General features: G+C 44.1%; 1 protein-coding gene across 2 annotated transcripts in view; it reads left to right on the plus strand.

Moving 5' to 3' along the window:
- Positions 1-7266: 7266 nt before the first annotated feature.
- LOC106897193 (chromosome unknown open reading frame, human C10orf76) overlaps positions 7267-17408 on the plus strand; it is a 145990-nt gene continuing 135848 nt past the window's right edge. Inside the window, exons 1-7 of one of the 2 annotated variants that reach the window (XM_014957686.1) lie at positions 7267-8015; positions 8462-8518; positions 8633-8779; positions 11399-11506; positions 12591-12683; positions 13533-13607; positions 14382-14468. In XM_014957686.1, coding sequence (XP_014813172.1) covers positions 7914-8015; positions 8462-8518; positions 8633-8779; positions 11399-11506; positions 12591-12683; positions 13533-13607; positions 14382-14468 — 669 coding nt within the window. In that variant the 5' untranslated portion in view covers positions 7267-7913. The remainder of the gene's footprint in view (positions 8016-8461; positions 8519-8632; positions 8780-11398; positions 11507-12590; positions 12684-13532; positions 13608-14381; positions 14469-17408) is intronic. The other variant, XM_014957680.1, reaches the window with a different exon arrangement.

Consider the following 17408-nt stretch of genomic DNA (forward strand, 5'->3'; position numbering starts at 1 on the left):
GGGGGGGTGTGCCGGTAGAGGCCACCGAGGTACCCTCTTCCGGGGCGGGGGGGCTCTCAGGGGAGCCTCCCTTGGGCAGCCGCTGCTGGGGACGCCTTACCGGGGGTGGGGGGCTTTGCCGCAGCCCCTCCGGTGGTCCCGGTGTGTCCGAAGCCCCTCGTTGCCCTGCCCGCGGCCTGCCCTGCACCCCCCCCCGGAGCCTGGGAGCGGTTGTGTGGAAGAAGGAGAGGAGGGGTCTGTCCCCGCCGCCCCGGCTGTGGCGGTGACCAGGCCTCAGCGTTGGCGGTGCCAAGGCCTCGGCGCCGCCCCGGGTGCCTGGCGGTGGGGCCGGCCCCGCCTGAGGGGGCCTGGAGTTACCCCAAGCCTTCGGGCTCTGCTGGGGCAGCTGCTCCTGGGCCACAGTGTCCGCCGGCTGCTTGGGAGGGTTTGGCTTCAAGAAAACTCCCATCTGGGAAAAGAACGAGCGGGGCATGTTGTTCTGTCATTGATCATTATCTGGTTCACCTCGCAGTCCTCCAAGCACTTGTATCAGCAAAGCGAAGGGGAGCAGTAAACAATGGGAAAGTGTGGCTGGAGCTGTCTGGCGGAAAAGGACCTGGGGGTTCGAATTGACAAGCAGCTGAATATGAGCCAGCAGTGTGCCCAGGGGGCCAAGAAAGCCAATGGCATCCTGGCTTGTGGTGGAAATAGTGTGACCAGCAGAAGCAGGGAGGTGATTGTCCCCCTGGGCTCAGCGCTGGGGAGGCCACATCTGGAGTGTTGTGTCCAGTTTTGGGCACCTCAATACACAAGAGACATTGAGGTGCTGGAGAGGGTGCAGAGGAGGGCAAGCTCAGCGCTGGGGAGGCCACATCTGGAGTGTTGTGTCCAGTTTTGGGCACCTCAATACACAAGAGACATTGAGGTGCTGGAGAGGGTGCAGAGGAGGGCAACGGAGCTGGTGAAGGGCCTGGAGAATAAATCTTATGAAGAGAGATTATAGGAGCTGGGACTGGTTAGTTTGAGGAAGAGGAGGCTGAGGGGAGACCTCATCACTCTCTACAGCTACTTGAAAGGACATTGTAGAGAGGTTGGTGCTGGTCTCTTCTCACAGGTAATTAGTGATAGAACAAGAGGGAATGGCTTCAAGCTGCAAGAGAGTAGGTTTAGTCTGGACATTAGGAAGAAGTTCTTCACAGCAAGAGTGGTCAGACACTGGAACAGGCTGCCCAGGGAGGTGGTTGAGTCACCATCCTTGGATGAGTTTAAGAGTCATTTAGATGTGGTGTTGGGGGGTATGATGTAGGGGAGAACTTTGTAGAGTAGGGTAGATGGTTGGACTCGATGATCCCAAGGGTCTTTTCCAACCAGGATGATTCTATGATTCCCACTGAAGGCAGGGGCAGGTTGCTACATAAGCACGCTCGCAGCCTCGGTCAGAGCCCTGCTGCCCGTGTGTAGCTGTAAGAAAGTTTGCTCGTAAGCAGAGACTGTAATCTGAATACACAATGAGAGCCAGTTTGGGCTGAGCGGGTGGGTGAAATGTGCAAAAGAATAAGATAATTTGGATCAGGGCGATGTGTGGTAATTGCAGCGACAGAGAAGTGTGACAAAAATTTTTAAGAGTAATTTTGGAGGGTAAAAAGGACATCACTTTGGTTTTTCCAATCATAATAGTGTAATCCTCTGTGTCACTGAGGGCACTTTTTGATGTGTTCAAAGAGACTCTGCAGGTGGGGTGTGTATGTTGTATAAATATGTAAAAATGTTAAACAGTTATTGGCTAGAATGCACAAAAGAAACAGCGAGGGTTTAATGACCTGCTAGGCCTTCATCTGCTCACCACCCCGGGAACACACTAGGCAGCCACCCAGACATCCCTCAGAGGGGGAAGGGTCAACCTCTGCCGCTTAAACTTGCCGAGTTGCTATTTTCTGGCTCCCTGATTGTTGTTTTTATTTTTTTTTCCTTGTTTGATTTTTTTGTTTGTTTTTTTTTTTTTGGTGTTAGGATCTTATACCTTTTTACGTTTGTGTTTTTCCTCCTGAGTGCTTGTGCTACTAATAGTCTGTATCTCAAAAATGTTACGTCTCCGCAGCTCTACTTTTCTTATCTGGGCCTGGCTCTGCTCTGCAGCTGCTTAGAACACAGCAGCTTCCTCAGAAGTTAGAGCCAAGGTCACGCAGCTGTATTCAGCACAGACCTTGGATCCACACTGACAGCTGAAGCCCTGGGAAAAGGGCAGGGGAAGGTTACGGGGAGAGGGGTTTTTCTTCAGAAGGAAGACATCTGAGAAGGTCTCTTGAGCGGCATCAGCTTTTAGGTGGGCATGTAGAGACAGCGCGCAGTATTTCATGGTAAAGTAGGTGGGATGGGTTCTGGAGAGCTTGAAAAGTGAAAACCCAAAGAGGGTGTTGACAGGACAGGAGAGAGCTGGGCGTTGTAGCCAGGAGTACAGCAAGGAAGCGGTGATGAAATGAAAAAATTAGTTTGGAAAAAAGGTGTGAACAGATGGAGGTAGAAGCACGTGACACTTGTCTAGATGGGCTTGACAGGAGGAAGCATAACTAGTTGATGGTGTGAAGTTGGACGGGGTGTTATTTTAACTGGACGGATAGAAATGAAAGACAACTACAGATGAAGTGTTAAAAATGTAGCTTGGATGTTATTCTTTTATATCATTGCTAAAGCAGGTGTACTGGGGGGAAATTCTGTGACTGTATCTGCATTAGGAAGCTGTTTCTCCTGTTTTTCAAGGGGGGGAAAATAGGTCAGTGGTGGTGTAGCTTTTACTGTGGAGAAGCACATACACTGCTAGTGCTCTGAGCGGGGTGGAAGGACTTGCGTATAGTGGGGCTGTGCTGGAGGTTATATTGCTTGGTACTGCAGAAAAAAGGAGCAGGATCTATGTGGGGTTTTGTCATCAGCACACCCTCAGAGTGTATTTCTCATTATGTGCTGCACCTGGAAATTCTTCCAGATGGATCCAAGGCTTGTGTGCTGTGTTACTATTCATGGAGCACTCCTGTTTCCCTTGGTGGTGGGTTGAGCACCTTACAGCTGTAAAGCAAGGCGCAGTCTGGGCAGTTTCCATTCCAATGGACAATATACAAATAAGTTTGTAAAGAACGAATGAAATATAAAAGCAGCATGGACCTGCCAACTTGAACCGCAAGCACCGATGCAAAAGTTGGCAGAACAGAAGCTGCAGAAGGGCTTCTAGCAGGAATTTGGTCATGATGATTGCTAAAGCCTTGACAAAATCCGGCCCAACCTGTTCCTCCTCTCTCTGTTTTCAGTAGTGGTCCTCCAGGCTGCTGTCGGGTGGTCCTGGCGGGGGGGTTTAATTCCAAAGCTTGAACTGGGTCAAGGCCCTCTTTGTGCATCGGGATTCATCGACTGTTGTGCTGGGGACAGATGGTCTGTTGCTTCCCGTGATGAAGGGCTGGAACCTGTCTTCTAACTGCTTGTTGCTCAGGTCCAATTCTGACTCTGCAGATCCACCTCATGTATCAAGTTCAAGCTTCTCCTAGAGCTTCCCCAAAGAGTTTAATGGTTACTTGGTTTATAGCCCATTGCTTTGGAAGCTTTAGGTTAACTTTTAGGTGAGGGTTTATCCCCCTCTCTTGCATGATTGGGATAATTTTTGAACAGCTTTCCTGTAGGCTTGAGTGATAGAGCTGCAAAACACCTAGAAAGGCAAAGTGTGATCACAGTGTGTCAATTGCACAAGGGCGTGCAGTTGGTGGCGGGGGCAATTACTGGCCTTGCAATGTTTAAACAAGCGAGTCCAATGTTAATAGCAGTGGCAAGCCAAGGGATATTGGATTCTAAAAGGAAAAGTATCTCAGTTCTTAGTCAATTTTTATAAATATTGATTGAACTTTGGCTCAGAGCTTTGACATTAACAAATTAATATAGATCACATAATTTGCACTACCTTGTTCAGACAGGGAATAAGTGCTCTGCCAAGTAAGTCAAAATGGTATTTTAACATATTATGTCATCTGTTAGTTTTGTTTTTATTTAGCCAAGAAGTGCTACAGTGTATTTTTTGAGGGGTCTGCACTGAAAAAAAAACCCGCACTTATTCCTGTTTGGTTGTATGTGGGGGTTGTGTGTATGCAGCTGTAATCCTGAAAGCTTTCAGGTTCGTTAGCCGAGGCAATTACATGCAAAATACGGTGCTTGATGGGCTGCATGCAAGATTACAGAAGTTACAAGTTTTGGATTCTGATGTCGTTATAGTGTAGATGTGGATTAGTGTTATGTTCTCTACAGTAGTATTTTTGCTATTATAAGCTGATCTATGGAATAATAATGAGTCTGTACAGGAGCTGAGCGGTGATGTGGAGCAGCCAGAGTCTTCCATGTGCACAAGTCTGAGTAAACCTCAGACTCAAAATGTCAGGTTCGTTTTCCCCGTCAGGTTCCCTTCCCTTATGAAAAGCTAACAGAGATGTCTTCATCTGAATGTCACATGTTTGGTTGGAATCTGGGCTATGAGATCTGGAATGAAGTGGAAAGGAGGCGGATGGTTGGATGTGCTCATCCCTTTCTACTCGACTGGATCAGCTGACCCCGGGGTTGATGGTAGATAAAGCAAGAGTCTGCCTGAACTTCTGTCTGCCATGGCTTTTATCTTCCTGCCTTTGAGCTGCCAAGACTTGTGCTCTGTCGAGCTTGCTCTTAGTTCCAGATGAAGCATCGTGGATCTTCTGCTGCACAGCAAAGTACTTGCAGTTCTGAAAATCCACATGCGTGTGCCTCTCTCGGCCCTGAGGGGTGATTCTCCTGTGCAGTCAGTGGCTACAGCAGGATTCACTTAGCAGCATGTGTTAATGGGACTGACCTATTGACAGAATAAATTATCCATTTGAACCTAAAATGTGGAAGATGCACTGATGCTTTTAAAATGTGATGCTTTTGAAGGATAATTGTTAACTGTATTCAGCGTTGTTTTCAGAAGCTGTCGTGACGTCCTGATAATTTGACACTTCTACAACTTATTTAGAAATGTTTTGTGCCTTTTAACTGTTGTTTTCTGTAGCTGCCTGGAAGGTCCCCATTAGCAAAATGCAGTTTCCCGTTTCTGTCTTTATGACATCTAGAAAATGTAATTGCATAAAGTGAAAAGAAAAAAGCCATTTGTACAGCCTGATCATCATAGGTCATGAAACAAGCACAGCCTAATGAAGCGTTGGCATAAAAGGCGACTTTTACTTTTCTCCCCTTGCTCCTCCATATGCTCATTTGTAGAATAACAAATTATAAACAAGAGTATTATTTAATCCTTGCCTCTAGCAGTCTTCTCTGGATGTGCTCTGTGCTGCTTTAGTTGAGAGAATATGAATCCCAGGTCCCATTTTGAAAGAGAGCAGAATTTTCACATGATCATGCGATCTCTCTGATGCTCGCCCCACGTCGAGCCTTTGTGTCTTGTGGGATTTAGATTTTTTTCTGTCTTTCTGGAAATGTAGGAAAAGTGCTAAAATGCAGCGCTCAAAGTTGAGGGACTAAGCAGAGTGTATTGATCCCCTCCCATTCACGTCCACATTTGATGTGAGAACGCTGACCTAGAAGCACTGAGAGCTACTTTATTAGTTTTGACATTGGGATTCATTAGCTGTAATTCAATTAGAAGCATGCTGATGGATGTGTTTGGATGTTGGGGCTGGCGGCTGCTTTAGGTTCAGAAATGTACAAATCTAGTTGGGAAATGGTTTTGTGCAGTCTTAGGTAAGATTTGTATTGCTGGGCTAAAAGCGACATCGTTCTTGATTTGGTATTTAATAGATTTCTCTCTGTTTCCAATTATGTTTCTAATTAGAATAATGTCTTATTTCCCATGACAGTTTAAAAATAATGCAAAGTCTGTAAAAGAGAAGCTATCAAGATGGTTGAATAATGTTCTCGTTTGTTAGTCTGAAACCTTTTTTCCATCTTAATTGGATGTGTAGCCCTACTAGGCTACAGGAGTAATTTCTGTATTTACAGCAGGTTAAGATGCAGTAGTTGCTAAGTTGAGCCTGTTTCTTTTGTCACCCCAACACACACATCAGCCCTTAACCATCAAGCTGTGCATGTTCCCTTCCTAGAGGGAAGAGAGAACACCTGCACCCCCTTCCTGTATAAATCTCAGCTCTTCAGGGGTGAGATGAGCTGCTCTCTGCCCAACCCTCTGCTTCCCCACCCAGGCAAATCTGCCTTTCACACCTGGGGCAGAGCCTTCTGCAGCAGCAGTGTTTCTCCAGCCTCAGAGATGCTTTCCTGCTGTTTTGGAACTGAGATTTACGGCCCAAGGGATGGATGTCTGAATAACCTCTGGGAGCCTGGGAGTCCTGGTTGAGAACATAGTTGTGTAGTCTAAGGCAATCGAAAGCTGTCTGCAGCAGAGAGAATGTAGAAGAGATCTGGAACTGGCACTCAGTAGTTGCTGGAACCTGTTCTTTGAGGGGAAGACAGATCTGAACGTGCTGTGGTTGTGGAAGGGGTTCAGGCAGCCTGGGGTGGAGGCTAAATCCAAAGCTGTGTCTGCCAGCTCAGAAAGCTCTGGGGTCTTAGATGCTGACTGCAATGAACTTGCCTCTCGATGCATAATTTAGCACAGCTGAGTGCAGCTGCCACAAGAGCCCATCTTTTTCTGGAGCATGACTTAAGTCAAGCCTCTGCCTGAGCTGTGCTGCTGCCGCGTGTGTAATTACCTATGGAGGTAAGGGAGAAAAGTGGGGAGCTTAGGGATGTGAGAGAAGGGATGGCATTCCCTTTCTGCAAAGTACCTCTGGCAGTGCTGCAGTGATAGAGGAGGTTAGAAGAGTACTAAAGCTGTGATGCTCACCAGAAAAACTGTGATTGCAGATAAATGTGTATCTGCAAGGTCAGAGTGGTGATGAGCTTTGTGGCATCAGACATGAGGTTAAGGGTACGTGGCAAGTCATGTGTTCAGGCTCTCAGCCCCTGGGATGGGTTGACTGTCACAGAAGGTTCAGGACTGCAGCTATGGCTGTTACTTTTTGTAACAGCTCATTTTGTAATAATGATACTTCCTTTTTTTTCTTAATAGGATAACCAGTAAGCATGAGATACCAATTAATTATAGTAAAAACTGTTTGTGTTTCTAGAAAACCCTTTGCTGTCAAATAGGTCAGGAAATTCATTTGGTTTAAAAAAAAAAAAAAAAAAAATCCGTGCAAAGCTTCTCCCCTGTGTTTCTCCATCCTCCTCCCCAAACTGAACCATGTGTGATGCTTTTAGGGCTGGGGTTCTTTTCTGGCTTGATTTGCAGAGCAGCTGGCAGGGCGGAGGGATGCCAAGGTGCAGAGGTAGGGATGAGCAGAGGTGGCAGGAGTGCTTCAGGGAGGCTTTGCAGCCAAATGTTTCTTAACATTGGACGTCACCTCAGAGTGCAAACGCAGAATTTGAAGTGCCTTTGGAAGGCAGCTAATTAAACAGATAAGACTTTTTCAAACATTTCCACAAGCTTTTTGTCACAAGATGTCTTTGAGGTTTAACCTGCCCCGAAAAGGATGGAGTATCCATTTGGTAACAAGTATCACAATTCATGCAACAAGATTAAAAAAATACATACTTTTCTAGATGTAAATTGCATTGGTCTGGATCATGAGTCAGTTTCTAGCAGGGAAGAATTAAGAAAATTTATCCATAATGAGCTTATTCTGTATGTGCTTGTGCCTGGACTTTTGCATCTTTCTTTGAAATGGGCTTGAAATGGGCTATAAGACTAGAAGGGACCTTTGATCTGATTTCTTATCTGCTATAGTTATTAAAACCTCTACTTTCAGCTTGTGAGAAACTATTATTATTTCAGTGCATGAAAACATCTTTCATGGTTGAGGCAGGGCAGATATGCCTTGAAGAAAAGTTCCAAGTTTCCTTAGCCTTTTTTGCCTCTTCTTACCTTCAGGGTGTACAGCATGGCCCAAACAGAGAAGAAAGGTGGGCTGCTCCGCAAATCTTCAGCCTCCAAGAAGCCCTTGAAGGAGAAAGTTGTGTTGATGTACGATGAGATTTTCACGGTAAGGACTTGAATGTCTCTTCTTTCTGAAGTGTTGTGTTAAATTTTCTTGGTTTAGTTTGTGCTAAGAGCATGGTGGTTCTTTTCCCAAGGATATACGTAGACATACGCTTCAGGCTCCCCTGCTGTCATGCAGAGTGCTATACTCTGCTCTCTTCCTTAAAGTCACCTTGTCCTGTTGTCTTCCACAACCATTTCTGATCTAGGGGAAGTCACAGCTTTTCAAGTATTTATCAGAAATAATCCAGAAAATATACAGAGGCATCCCAATTGAGCTGCTTCTGTTTGTCCTTCTATTTCTGGGAATCTGTGTAGACAGAATTTTATACTGTGAGTCCACTTGGTCATCCAATGGGATGATGCTGACTCTTGAGTGATTATTTTGTTTAAATTCTGCCTGATTGATTCCTTCCTGTTTGCTCTCATGGCTCTTCCATTTCCTTTCAGACAGAGGACCCCAGTAAATGCAACCCTAGGTTTTGGGAGGAGCTGTTTCTCATGAAGGTAAGGGGAATTTACTGTTCTGCCTATGAAGTGGCAGAGTGTCGGTGCAGGGACTTGCTTTTCTAAGGTGTCAGCGGGTGTCTAACATGCATAAACTGCTTCTTAACCTAACAGGTCAACTTGGAATACCTAGAAGGCAAGCTGGAGGCGCTGGATGGGGAAGAGCTAATGAAGATAAAAGATAACATCAACTGCTTGTTTCAGCACTGCATCCAGGCACTGGGTGAGGAGCACCCGATCAGAGTGGTCAATGCACTACAGGTACCACATCCAGAGACAGAGAACTCTCTCTTTTGCTTGTCTTAAGGCAATACGTTTGCTGCTGCTATCAAACAACTTGTGCTCCTTTCTTTCATTCTGACAAGTGGCGTCTACAGAGCAGTTGCTGCTTATTGTCTGTGGACGTTACAAACGTTTATAGTCTCTTGAGTCTTTGAAGAACAGTGGCTTGTTTCAGAATTCAAGAGGATATGGTGATGCAGGGTGAAGCAGGTGGCAATGGAGGGACAAGAGGGGCTTGTTCACACTGCAGGCTGTCTGCTTTGTCTTCTACTTTCTTCTGTTCTCCCCCATTTCAGCCCCTTTATGAATTTCCTTATGGGTCAAAAATGAAAGCAAGCTCTGGTGAGGTTAGTGTGATATTTATACAGGAGATTGTCCCTGCTGGACACTTTCTAATTGGAAGTTGTGAAGAATTGTCACCCAGAGTTAATAAACGCTTTCCTGGAGGTTGTTCCTTACCAAAGCTGTGCTATCCCATGTCTTGTGTGGGAGACTGCCCTTCTCAGTCTTGATATTTGATGTTATTAGTTCACAGTCTGATTCTTACAGTTTGGTGAATGCATTTGTCCCAGCTTCTCAACTGTAGGAATACAGTATATGAATATAATGTTTGGAGAAATCAACCTATAAGAAACTGGGCAGGCAGGAAGCTGGGAAAAGTTGATGTAAAACTGAGAAGATTTACCCCTCTGATGACACATAATCTTGCATAGTTTTTTTTTTTTTTAAATTAATTTGAATGGGTGCTATTAAATAGTGTAGTTATAGCACTATAGACAGTCTAGCCCAGCCCTGAATTTACTAATTTGTATTCAGGCTCATAGCAAAAGTTAGGCCAAAGCTCAAATCTAGAATCCTGCTGTGTGAATGTAAATAGAAATCAGGTGACACATCCGGAGCTTGGGTTGAGAGAGCATTCCCTTAATCAGACTGTGTTCACGTGGAAAGTGATCCTGAAGCCAAATCTTACTTAAGCAATCTTTTCTTGAGAATGGCCACGGTGACCAAAGGTTTGTTTAGTCCAATATTCTGTCTCTGACAATAATGGAAGAAAAGGATGCCTACCTTACCCTTTTGCTTCTGTATGGTTCTAGAGGTCTGCTCATTCACTGAGGTCTGCTTCCCTCTGGCTTTACGTCTTCTGAAGCTAATTACTTCTCACAGGTGAATTTAAGTTGGAGTCTAAACCGTCAGTGGTTATATTCCTGCTCATTCCCTTCACAAACGTGAGAGGTGCCTGATGATGACAGTCACTGCAGACATTTCCCTCTGTTGGGGCAAATGAGACATTGCTGTCCAGGAATTTTACGGAGCGTTTGCTTGAAGTGTAGTGTGCTGGTACCTGTATGTGGCCAGTGAACTCCAAGAACTCGGTATGAATCATAGAATCACAGAATGGTCAGAGTTGGAAGGGACCTTAAAGATCATCCAGTTCCAACCCCCTGCCCTGGGCAGGGACACCTCCCACCAGACCAGGTTGCTCCAAGCCCCATCCAGCCTGGCCTTGAACCCCTCCAGGGATGGGGCAGCCACAGCTTCTCTGGGCAACCTGGGCCAGGCTCTCACCACCCTCACAGAAAAGAATTTATTTCTGGTCTTTAATCTAAATCTCCCCTCTTCCAATTTAAAACCGTTACCCCTCGTCCTATCTCTACACTCCTTCATCAAGAGTCCCTCCCCATCTCTCCTGGAGCCCCTTCAGGTACTGGAAGGCTGTTATAAGGTCTCCCCGGAGCCTTCTCTTCTCCAGGCTGAACACCCCCAGCTCTCTCAGCCTGTCTTCATAGGAGAGGTGCTCCAGCCTTTTGATCATTTTCGTGGACCCGTTCCAACAGGTCCATGTCCTTCCTGTGCTGAGGACTCCAGAGCTGGACACAGCACTCCAGTATCTGAAAGCAGTAATCCAGTGCCTGCATCAAGAAATGTGAAGAATCTTGTGTTTAGTGGGAAGGTTCATAGAGCCCCTGAGGAGACATTTTTTCCTTTTTTTTTTTTCTTTTTTTTTGTTTTGACAAAGAGACAGTTTGCTGCTCAGACTCAGTATAGCAGTGTGGTAACCAAACAGACATTTGTGCTTTCTATAGCAAAAGCATGTGCTTTATGGACAGGCATCATGTGATGAGCTGTGCTGTATGCATCTGAATTTGGCAAGCTTGAAATGAGACATTAATCTGGAAAGCTCCAAGGTGTGTCTGTCCATGTATGGGACACTGCTTCTGCCTTGCAGTTCCCTGATCAATGTTTTTGGCCTTAAAGCCACACTTAGCTTTTCCAAAGGTTGTGGTCCTGTCTGGTACAAACTGTGTGTGTACAGAAGAAGCAGTAAGATTGTCTTTCTTCAGAGTGCAACGAAATAAAGAAAAAACAGGAAAAATATGTACAAATGTATTCTCTATTTTTTTTGAGTTCTTAGCATCCAAGGTCCTCCTCAGAAACAGCAGGGGTGCAGGAGAGATGAGACAAAATGTATGGCTTCCAGGCTGGTGGGATTAATTTAAATGTCTGTGCTTTGCCAGTGCTGGGAGGTTTTAGGGTGGGTTTTGCTGTGGAATTGGAAGTGTTGTCTTACATGTTACTCTCTGATTTGTCTCTTTGCAGACTTTGTGTGCATTGATTCGGGGTGTCCATCAGAAGAACAAATCCACTTCTGGGTTTGACATCATCAACATGCTTGTGGGTTTTGATAAGGCAGAGCTATGTATGAAGGTGAGGCCCTGGCAACGTAGAGAAACTGTTTGCCCAGCAGCCGGGTTGCAGGGGCAGTGATCTGTAGACAGATGTGTCTACCAGGGTGCAGCTTTTTGGTGAAATATTCCAGCCACCTATTAAAAACAGCTGTCCTGAAGTTCTTTACCCGCTAGTGGCACAAAGTCACTTGGGCTCCCTGTCTTTGTTAGTAATGTAACGGAGCATTTATCTTTCTTTTCCTTTAATTCCATGCTATGCAGTCACTATGGTTAAGAAATCTTAAGGCCATAAGTAGCTGTCATTGGCCATTAGTATCTAGTATTGAGTCTCATACCTTGTGCTTAATTTTTAGCTGATAGTCACACCCTGTGTTGTTGCATTTCCATCAGCACATGTACCGTTTTAAACTTACTTGTTGCTCTTCACTGTGAGGATGTTGACTTTTGAGAAATGATGAAGTAATTAGTGATAAAGCTGAATTCCTGTTCTTTTATCTTTCTACAAAAAGTAGCAATTATTCATCTCTCTACAAATAGTAGGATATTTGGGGAAAATATTTAGTAGTAACTTGCCTATCAGAGCTACTTTTTTCCTGTAAGAATAACTATATTATCTGTAACTTAGTATTTAGAAAACAATTGTGAACATCTGTCAAACAGCTATGTACTATCTAATTTTAATCACAAGTAATAGATGTACTGCTAAATTGGAGTTGTGCTGTGTACAACTCATGGTGCCCATAAGTAAAATGGAATATTCCTGTCTGCAAATGAAAAGGAAGGTTGTATTTGTAAAGCTCAGAATTACTCTGTGAGTAAAATCTATTGTTATACAAAAATCTGTCCTGCATCTAGAGAAAACTCTTGGCAAACGATCATGGTGTTATGGCTGTGGTCATTAAAATGTAGTTAAAACAACATTGAGAACCAGTAGTGTGAATATGTCTGTGTAACGGGAGTAATGGCTCGATTATTAATTCTGGAATAACATGGCTTTATGTTTGTGCTCTTGTATCTGAATCTCCCCAAAAGCTTTTTTTTATAACAAATATTTCAAATAATTATAAATATGAGTTTTAAATAATGTGATTGTCGTTCTTCAGAATCTGATGGAGAGCTTGGACTCACTCCTCTGTGCAGAAGGTTCTGAAAGCCTCAAAAGCCTGTGTCTGAAGCTACTTCTCTGCTTGGTGACGGTAAATGAATACCAGCTGTGTGATAATTTAAAGGCTTGTGTGAGCCACATCTTGCGGGGTGGAACTGTCTCCAAACTGGAGCAGAATACTGCAGCATGAAGCTTGAGAGGGGAAGGAATTGTGAATGAGAACAAGGGTCAGCCCAGAACATGCATCATTGCTCTAAGGGTGATAGAGACTAGCAGATTGTTTTCACCTCATGAGATAGGTGCCAACTGGGGCAAAAGGAGGGTGAAACATGGTGAAGTGTCAACTGGATTCATATTTTTTAGGGCAAAGGATATTTAAGAAGTCTCAGATAAATGGAAAGAGAGCAGACCAGTGGGGTTGAGGAAAGAGCAGGCTGGTGAGGACGTGAAGAATGAGGAAGTTGGAACAAATGGCCGCTCGGCATCTCTTGGAGATGGTCAACTGCAAACCACCTTGGCTGTGATAAGAGATAACTGAGTGTGGGGGGAGGTCTTCATTGCCCTATTTGTGGTGGAAAAGTGCTCAGTGGAACATATGGGCCCTGCTTTTTCACTTTGTCTCCAGTGTGGTGGTCTGCTTCAGCTTCTGGTGGTGTTGTCATGCAGCTGTGTAAAATAACCATCTGTAGAGGAACGGGAGAGCTCTCAGTACGTGGGTCATGCTTCTTGCCAGGGACAGAGGTGGGAGGCAAGACAGATTTCTTTTGCTTCGTGTCTAGCTCTAGTGCTAGTCACACCTTGACTTGCTGACTAAGTGTGAGATTCTGGATAAATGTGTCCATCTGGTAGTAGAACTCCTCTGTTCCCAGTGGGTGCTAGAGGCAGCTACAGCCTCATGGGAGGCTGTGAGTGAGATTTTAAAACTTGTGTTTCTACTTAGGTGACAGACAACATTAGCCAGAACACCATCCTGGAGTATGTGATGATTAACAGCATATTTGAAGCTATTTTACAGGTAAGGGTTCTTCTTCCATAGTGACAACTTTCAGTCATATACTTGCTTTTCAGCTTTTTCAGTGCAGCGTAGCCGACTGGTACTGGGTGTTGATTCCATTCATAGCTCAGTCATAGATAGATTTTTTTTTTTTTTTTGAATGCTGTCTCCTCCTTGTTCTAATCTGCTGGTTTTAGTCACTACCAAGTAATTAACGTATTTTCACTTGAGACATTTGTACATACATAGAGGCTGAACAGATTTCTGGGCTAATTTCACAGAATTCCTGTATCAGAGGAATTTTTAGTGACATGGTTTAGAGATGTGTTTTTTTTGGTTTTGTCAGAGTTAAGTTGATAATTGGACTAGATGATCTTAAAGGCCCCCTCCAACCTAGATAATTCTATGATTCTATGAACTTTTTTCAGAAGGCAGTCTGGATGTATTGAGGTTTTTTTCTGCTCTTTGATAAATTATACTTTTTTAAGAAGTGGAACTGGGCTTGGAGAAACCCAGAAACCTTGCACAGATAATGTTGGTGATGCACTGAGATATTTATCCATTGCTGTTGAGAAATCTAGTTGCCCTTTATGCCCAGAAAAGTTATGTGCCTCCTCTCTGTGATAAAGAAGCTTCTCTGTGTGCAGAACTTCTTAGAAGCACTGACAGTCCCTCAACCTTAAATATCCTCTTTCAGTCAGGACATAGTTTGCTCTTACACGTGCATTTCACAGCCACGCGGAGTCTGAGAGTCACTGTGAGCTTCCTGAAGAACAGTGTGATTATTTATTCCAGATCCTGTCCAGCCCCCTTAGTCGCAGGGAACATGGCTATGATGCTGTTGTCCTCCTTGCCTTGCTGGTCAACTACAGAAAGTACGAGGTAAGTATTCTTCTGGATAACAGAAACATCACTTCTCTCTACTTTATTAATTGACACTGGATTATTAAGGCAGCCTACAGTGTGATTTTTGGCAGTACCCACTGTAAGGTTTGTCAGGGTATCAGCACAGAGGTGCATGGCAGTTGAATGATGCTAGCTGTATCTGTCTCTGATGGAGGGGTATGATATTCATACAGCTCGTTTTGTGCAAGCGTCAAAGAAACTATCTGGGTGATTTGCATTTCCTTCATTAAAGTATTCCGAGGAAGTTCTGTTTGGAAGAGTTACTGTTGTGCTGAAACTTGCGCGTTTGCCTCTTGTGTATGTGACTGTGTGGTTATACATAATCTCCAAAGTGAAATGAGCTGTCAGTCATACCGGGCTTCAAACCGAATTAGTGATTCAGAGCCTGACTAGCAGACTGAGAGAGCACAGATCCCCAGAAGAGATGTTGAAGCTGTGACCAAAGAATGAACTGAAACATCACAGCGATTATTTCCAAGAGAAGTCTGCCTCTATCTCTGACTGATTCCTCCCCGAGAAACTCTGCTCATCTTCCTTCTTCTAAACCGGTTGTGCTACTTTGTGGTGTATTCCCATTTTTTCCCCGTTACTCATCGCCTTGAAAAAGCAACATTTCAAATGTCAAAGCAACACCTAGTATTGGCTTTACCTTGCATGAGGCATGATGCTTTAATGATCAATCCCATTTTTTTTTTTCATAATTAGGAATATCTTAATATACTTTGATTGGCAAAAAATGGGAAAGTGCTGGCTGGAATTCCCCCTCCTCAGCAGAATTACTGGGAGGGGGCAGGCTCCAAAACCTCCCTGGTTTTCTAATAGATCTTGTTTTGAATTATGAATAGACCTAGAGAATAAGCAAAGACATGAGATACAGTCAGTGTCAAGGTGTAACCCCTGTTGATTTCTCATTCCTGTGAATGTTGTCAGAATCCTGAATTACAGATTCTGTTCAGCAACCAGTGGTAGCATGGAACAGGATCATGGAGTTTGGTTCAGTATGTGGCCATGAAGGGAATGTATTGGGAGTGATGATAAGAGGAAGTGGCCTCAAGTTGCACCAGGGGAGGTTCAGATTGGAGATGAGGAACAATTTTTCCATGGAAAGGGTTCTTAAGCCTTGGAATGGGCTGCCCAGGGCAGGGGTTGAGGCCCCATCCCTGGAGGGATTTCAAAGCCGGGTTGCCATAGTGCTTAGAGCCATGGGTTAGTGATGGGTTTTATCAGAGTTAGGGTGATGGTTGGACTAGTTGATCCCAAAGGTCCCTTCCAACCCAGACAATCCTATGATTCTATGGTACGGGTAGGGTTTCTGGTGAGGACAGACTGGAAAGACCAGAGGTGGTGTTGCAATGTTCAGCTGAAAGGCTGGAGAGCTGTGTAGTCCCATCCCTGGGCTGTGGATCCCCGTGGATGGTAGTTTATGTCCTTAGTAAGGTAGAGTGCTGTGAGTACATAAAACTTGTTGTCTGCTTTTTGCAGTAGCTTTCTGTAGAGTATTGAGTGCTGTGGAAAACATTGTTCTAGATGTCTTCAGACTGGGCACCCAAAAGAAATTGTGCTGGTGTTTAAAAAGTACAATCTGACCTGAGGCAAACCTGTAGCAAGGGGAATTTCAGCTTGAGTAGTTCATCTGGCAAGGTTGAAAGCAACTTGAAGAAAGGCTTTATGTGACAGCTGCCTGACACTGCCCTTTGTGAGCAGCCCTACAAGCAAAGCCTGTAGTGATGCACTCAGAATCTTTGTCCTGCAGTAGCTGGTTTCATTTGTGGTGCTTTGGCCCTTAGAGTCAGTTTGGCAGCTGCCTGGTTGTCAGTGCATTGTAACATACTTTCATGCCTCAGATCCTTTGGAGGTCTCTTTTTAGTTAACTGCAGCAAGTTGATAGTTTCTCTTTTGTTTTGAACTTCATTCGTTGCTAAATGGTGTTTCCAGCTGCTTAAGAAAATCTAATTAGGCTGAAAATTCATTAGTTGACTATGATTTAGTGTCTGTCTTTAATGTGAATATCAGTATGTTTTGCGTCAGGGTGTTCTTTCATATTTTTGGGATGTGAATTTTGTAGGCTCCTCTCAAATTCCCTGGGGAATATCTGTCCATGTTATCATTAAAAGTATAGCTGAGATCTTGGCTTGCTCATTAATTCTGTTCTAGGAGGAACAATGATTTACATGTCTTTACATGGAACCTTTAAAGGCATGTCCCTGATCTGAAAACTATTAATTTTCAAAAGTTGTTCCAAGGATATAAAGTCTTAAGCTGTATTTTTTCGTTTCTCTTAATCCTAGTACTGATTTCAGTGAAAATATTTTTACCTTGATACTGTGTGAGAGAAACATAAAAGAGTAACTTAATAATTGACTATATCAGGAAAATGGTGAATTTAAGTGCACACAAAAGGCTGCCAAACAGAAAAAATGCTGTCAGGAAGAGTATTTATTGATCACTTTCTCAGTGTTTTGAGGGTTGGCTGCTAGAATAGCAAGTTAAAACATAAAATCAGGTAGTAACTTTAAATAGGTAGATTCCTTGGCAATATCTGGGTAGAAATGTGTTTACCTCATGTTGAACCTGCTAGAATTGCATATTGGATCCTCTGCTAGGTAGAGCTGAAGGAAGTCAGTCAAACATGGGTTTTTCCCTTTGTGTGCTTGTGTGGCAGTGTGTAGTGTGTCCAACAGCCCTTCATGTGCCGGTGTGGGCAGGTTCCTCTCCTTCAGTCAACTACAGCTGCTGAAGAGACCAACACTGAAGAGTCAGAAAAGTCTTCTTTTTTTAATCTTTACACACACGAATCAAATTATTTTAAATTAAACTATTTAAAATAAAAAAAAGAGTAATTATTCAAGCTCCAAGTCCTTGCAAGATGTCCTGCCTGCAGAGGAGATGGCCTCAGCAGGGCTGGCAGCAAAGCTG

The sequence above is a fragment of the Calidris pugnax genome, unplaced genomic scaffold, assembly GCF_001431845.1.
Source record: "Calidris pugnax isolate Ruff unplaced genomic scaffold, ASM143184v1 scaffold4, whole genome shotgun sequence".
In the NCBI taxonomy this organism is placed as follows: domain Eukaryota; kingdom Metazoa; phylum Chordata; class Aves; order Charadriiformes; family Scolopacidae; genus Calidris; species Calidris pugnax.